Source organism: Colobus angolensis, unplaced genomic scaffold, assembly GCF_000951035.1.
Source record: "Colobus angolensis palliatus isolate OR3802 unplaced genomic scaffold, Cang.pa_1.0 Scaffold131, whole genome shotgun sequence".
NCBI classification, from domain to species: domain Eukaryota; kingdom Metazoa; phylum Chordata; class Mammalia; order Primates; family Cercopithecidae; genus Colobus; species Colobus angolensis.
Window position 1 is genome coordinate 4,012,018 of NW_012114364.1, and position 6,000 is coordinate 4,018,017.

General features: G+C 37.1%; 1 protein-coding gene across 2 annotated transcripts in view; it reads left to right on the forward strand.

Annotated features, from left to right (window-relative positions):
* Positions 1 to 6,000, forward strand: part of PTPRQ (protein tyrosine phosphatase, receptor type, Q) — a 238,997-nt gene that overhangs the window by 71,310 nt on the left and 161,687 nt on the right. For both annotated transcript variants that reach the window (XM_011934111.1, XM_011934113.1), the window contains one exon: positions 1,805 to 1,925. In XM_011934111.1, the coding sequence (XP_011789501.1) occupies positions 1,805 to 1,925 (121 nt within the window). The remainder of the gene's footprint in view (positions 1 to 1,804; positions 1,926 to 6,000) is intronic.

Here is a 6,000-nt window from a genome sequence, read left to right on the forward strand (position 1 = left end):
ATGAACACAAAGGGAGGGCGAGAAATAGGAAAGATCATGCCAGGCAGAGGAGTGATAGACTGTGAAGTTCCTTCTCAGCTACCTTGCGATGCTCTGAGATGACAAATTGAATGCACTGCAAAAGTTCTAATTTTTCTAGTTTCAATTTTGTTAGATTATATTTTAGAATACATATGCCAAAACATTTTAGAATACATATGCCAAAATGATTAAAACTTAGTCTGCTATAGTGGATGTGCAGTGATTTTTTTTTAGATAGACATGTTAATTACATTTACTTAGCAATAAAATGTTTTACATTAAAAATAAAATATTCAGAGATCTACTGAAGGTTAGCTTTTAAAGGCACCAAGCTTTATCTGATATTCCATGTTAGCATCTTAAAGCATGTTAGAAATGGTTAGTTGCAACATATTAGTTTCTAAGTTACTGCATTTTTGATTGAAGTCCTTTTTGTAAACAATAAACAGATTTTACAAGGATGCTAGGAAAAATATTTATAGGTTTTTGTTTTGACAAATGAAAGAGAATTTTCAGAGATAATTCTTATCTTGGGAAAGAGGCATCTCTAATTGATGCATACATTCCTGTAATAACCAATATTTGATAGCAACGTTATTGTAGTGCCAGTGAAAATAACAAAATGAAAATACCAAATACAGCTATCACTATTATTCCTTATAACTTGTCTCATAAACTTTCTGCTGCTCAATAAAATTATTTGGAAATTTTATTGAGTTAGTAAAATAATGAAAACATGCACACATGGGAACACATACAACTATAGCTGAGATTATTCAGAGAAGTAAAAAAGAAAAAAAATGAAGTAAGTCAGGTAGGATTCTGTCCAAATTATTGGAAATAGTGATCTATACATGAATTGTATTTCAGTCGCCATTGTTTAAAGATGTAAACAAATCTTCAGAATTTCTATTAGCTACCTATGAATTCACATTCTGTGCATAACTGTAACAATGAACCAAATTTTAGTGTTTTCTTTTTTTACATGCAAAAAGTTATATTCCATTATTCTAAAACATTACTGTGGTGTTACACAGCAGCTGAGAAATGCCATTCTAAATGTTTTACCTAAATGGAAATATAAAGTTGGCTAACTATTTTGCAGTAATGTTTTTACCACTTATTCAATGCCAAATAACAAATGTATTTGTATTTTACACTATTATAGCAGAGTTATAAGTAGACTCTAAATTATTTTCTTATTTATGTGCTACATTGGTATTTCCTTTGTAAACCATTCAATTTTGAAGACTGAGTGAACAGAGTTTGATATTATTTTACTTTTTAATGACACAACAGAGATTGAGGAATGTAGTTTTCATTTGTGAGGTCAGTCATTTTAACTGCTTTCCCAATGTTATGCTTATCACTTTCCCAACTTCTTGGATGTGTGATTTTTTTCCCACCTCTTTTTATTGTCTAGGGACCTCTTTTATTGTGTATTTATTCACCCTCAATAAAGTTTTTATTTTTATTAGAGGATGACAGTTGACCAAGATGTACTTGAACAGTAGGTGAGTCACTGTGACATACCCCTTGTTCTACTTTCTCATGAAATATTTTTTTCCATTGAATCACAGAAACAGATGTTCTAATACCACCATGCAAAATCTTCCTTTATCATCTCATTTTGAAAATAAACAGTCTCTCGTGCTTCTGGAGAAAAGCACTGAACCTAATTCCTTTACCAAAAAGTTTATAATCAAAATTGTGTGTATTACCATGTTAACTTTTTCTTATATATGTTTAATAAAATGCATTATTCTATACCCTAACTTTTCAGCTCCTGATTCTCCCCCTCAAGACTTCTCTGTAAAACAGTTGTCTGGTGTCACGGTGAAGTTGTCATGGCAACCACCTCTGGAGCCAAATGGAATTATCCTTTATTACACAGTTTATGTCTGGTAATAATTTTTCTTTTTTGGAAGTAGTTCTGAGAACAGATATTAATCTGTAACATAATAGGAATGCAGTTTTTGGATTTCAGAATGTGGTGATACATTAGGAACCTGATTATTAATAGGCTAGTTAATATGTTTTTATTAAGAAATAAGTTTTTCCCCTTTTATGTAGTGATTCAATCATAGTCAAATGAAATAATTTTGCAATTAAAACAAAAAATTATGTGTTATGCATAATTATACTAAATTTCTACTCTTAAAAGTCATTGACAAGTCAACTTGTATGAATGTAAGCATATAATTTTAAACTTCTGAAGTTTTACACAAGCACTCTCATGTCACCATCTTTCAAGTGTCCCTTGAGCAGAGTAATTTTAATAAACATTTTAAATAGCTATTTTTAAAGAAATCTGTTATTTAAGGTCAATTTTTTATTGAAATGTAAACAATGTATTTTGTTTCTGATCACCAACCTGATTACCTGTTTAGCCTTCAATTGTGAAAAAGATGAAATCCTACATTGTATCTCATGTCAGTTAACATGCTTATACTACTTTATGAGAACTTGGTAGATTTAAATCTTCACTTTGATGTAATGTAAATCCTCTTGAGATTCACCAGTCAGGTAATACATTACCTAGTGTATTTCATATATTTCAACTCAGAAAATACAATTACACAGTACTTCATAAAACATAGCCATTTCCTTTTATATTTCTGAATTGGAAGGACCAGCACTGAGGGAGATGCTATAGTGTTTTAAAGAAGTCTCCTCTTCTTTTTCCTAAATTAAGATTTTTCTTTCCTAATTCCCCTTTAACCCCTTTGCATATTTCTCTTTAAGACTATATGTTTCTTTTACTTTGTTGCCTGATTCCTAGTGACTTTGCCTAGTCATGATGACACTGGGAGTGTCATGACTCCCAGTTAGTGAAAAGGAAGCAGTGGGAAGGAGGTAACCATTCCTTTTCATTACCCTATTTATTTATTCACTCATTCATTCATTGAACAATATTGATAGAATACCTATATACTCATGAACAAGACTCACATAAGACCCTTGCCCTCAAGGATCTTGTATCTCTTACACTCCAAAGAGATAACTGAATTTTATATCCATAAACAAGCAAACAAGGGAACATCAGGGGAAAGAGGTCTACTTTTGTTGGGATGCGTCAGGAAGTTCTCTTTGAAGAAGTGGCATTGAGCTGTGATCCAGTTGACAAGAAAGATTTTCTTGCCATGTAAAAATCTACAGGGCAGAACTTTCAAGAAGGAGGGAATATCAACTGCACAAATTCTGTGGGGAAACACAACTGGTCACTTTGAAGACCAGAGAGGAGGTCAGTGTTGCTAGGCATTAGAGAACCAGAGGAGGGTAACAGTAGGGGCAGGAGATAAAGTTCAGGAGTCAAGCCATGGTAAGGATTTTGTTTTCATTCTAACTATAAAGGGTGTGCATAGATGATTTAAATCACTTTAGATTCCTTACAGAGAATGAATTGTCAGGGACAAAAATATTAGCAGGGATGCTAGACTATTTTAGTAGTCTGGGAAAGAGATGGTAGTGTCAATGGAGGGGAGAAGTGGGCAACTTTGAGCTACATTTGGGAAGAAAAACTAACAGGACTTGGTGATGGATTGGCTGTGCAGATAAGAAAAAGAGAAGAATGAAAAATGACTTCTAGATTTTTGAATCAAGCATGATTACTACTAGAATATGATGCCATTTACTAAGTTCGAAAAAAAATTAAATGAAACAGATTAATTAAGCGAGAATCAAGATTTTTCTGGCTGAGATTTTCAGCCCTGCATTATGAGAATAACTGTGTTCTTCTATGCAGTGATCATGCTTCCCTTCCTTGAGCTTCCATGTGTTTTTAGCATAATGCATAGCACACCTAGACAGAAACACATGTGGTCGGATAGCATTTTAAGGGATGCTGTTTACCCAGTTTTTCTCTCTCTGGGTGGGAGCCTCCTATTCTAGGAACTTAGCTATAACTTTAGTTGTCTATTTATAATTCCAAAAGTCTAAAGGTATCAGGATTTGTTAGGAATAAGTAATGACAATGTACATTACACCACCTCTTAAGAATATAGCATGGCTCAAATTTTATATGCTACAATTCTGATGTCATATAGAACATGACCTTTTATTTTCTGTAACTGGTTCTTTTTGCTTTTTGCAGTGATGCTGGGGTTGATGAAAGCACTGATTTTAGATAACCCATTCATTTATCATTCCCCCTGGGTTTAATTCAGTCTGTTTTGGGTAAATATTCAATCAATTCAAAGTTTAACTCTTCAATTGTACTTTTTCTGTCATCCGTCAAGGGGTATCCTTATCTCGTTTTCTGAGGTAGTCTGGGTACAGGGGAAGCCCATTGAAAATGGGGTGAGGTAATCTCAAATCCGTAATTTTGAAACAGAAAAAGTTCCCTTGTCCTGCTCACAGGGCATGCGACGGGGGCGTGGCTCAATTCTCTGGTGCCCCGCGGCTCAAACCTCTAGGGGGAGCACGCAGACGGGCAGGTTGTGGGGCTCCGACTCCGTGGCAGGGTCTAGGGGTGAATGTTTTCAGCTGAAACTCCAGTGGGCCTGTGTTACAGGATGCTTTTTTAGTTTAGCCATCCGTAGGCGGCTTGTGTTAGTTCAGTTAGACCCCGTGCCTTATCGCAAGGACAGAGGGCTTTCTTGCCTTGGAGTACCAGAACTGGATCACACGGGGCTTGGAGAATAAGTGCACGATTTATTGAGTGGCGGTAATTCTCAGCAAGGCGGGGAGCCAGAAGGGAAATGGAGTGGAAAGATGGTTTTCCCCTGGAGTCCGGTCACTCAGCAGCGGACTGTCCTTCGTCCTCACCAGCCAAACTGTGCGTTGTTCCGCTGGTTGATGGCCTGCTGGCCTGCGGCGTCTGTCAGTGTGTGCTGTTAGTCCGCTGTGTTCCTCTCGATGTCCAGCCGCTGTGTCTTCCGCCGACGTGTTCTGTCAATGTCCAGCCGTTTGTGTGTATGCCCGTTAGGGTCTTGGGATTTTTATAGGCACAGGATAGGGGCATGGTGGGCCAGGGTGGTGCTGGGAAATGCAACATTTAGGCGGGAAAACAGAAATGCCTGTCCTCATCTAGGTCCCTGGGCACAAGCCCGGGGTGGAGCCCTAGCCAGGGACCTGCCCTTCTCTACCCAGCACTTCCCTGCCCTTCTCCCATATCAATATTGTGAGACACCTCACCTGACCTTTTAATGGGATCATTCTGGCATAAACTTGCAGTCACGGCTTGTAGTTTCAAGGTTCGTATTTTCTGTTTTATCCTTGGTCCAGCCTCAAGGCTTATTCTAGTCCCCTGGTTCCCTAGCACGTCTGTGTTGAACCTCAGGTAGCTAGATACTCCCAGCTGATTTCTCTGCACCAGTCTACAGTGTGAAGGATTTGAGAAGGTTACCTCCACACCCTTCTCTAGCTCTGGATGATCTGCTAGAGGAGCCCTTATATCTTGCTCCACACAGAGATTTTCTAAGCGGCCTGTCATGTTTATCTCCATCCTGAGAAAAAAGAAAAAGGCTTCTTTACACTGGGATTTCCCTCCCAAATCTATTCAGGTGTTGTCACCACTCTACCTTACCCTAAGGTCTTAGGACACTCCAGAGTGATGTCTTTGCCCTTTTATTTCTCTCACTCTTTTTTCGTAGTGCAAAATTTTTCCTTTTACCTTTCTTTCTTTTGACAGACGGAAATTTCCTTCTTCCGTATACTCTTTTCTTTCTACACTTCAAGGGTCTTAATTTAATTATAACTACTTAATTATAAAACTCTGTGGTCTCAATCCAGGATTGGCTCTTGATGTGTAAATGGAATGTAGAAAACACTTTTCCCTCAGTAAAACTTGGCTTTATTTTGCACACACACATACACACACTGTCTCTCTCTCTCTCCCTCTCTCTGCTTTAAAATCTACTTTGTTCATTGCTGTATTTAGAAGAGACTATTACCTGACATGTAATTGAAACAATGTTTGTTCAATGGATGAATGAATGAAGAGTATGTTTTAAGTTAGAAACTGTGTATATATAAAAT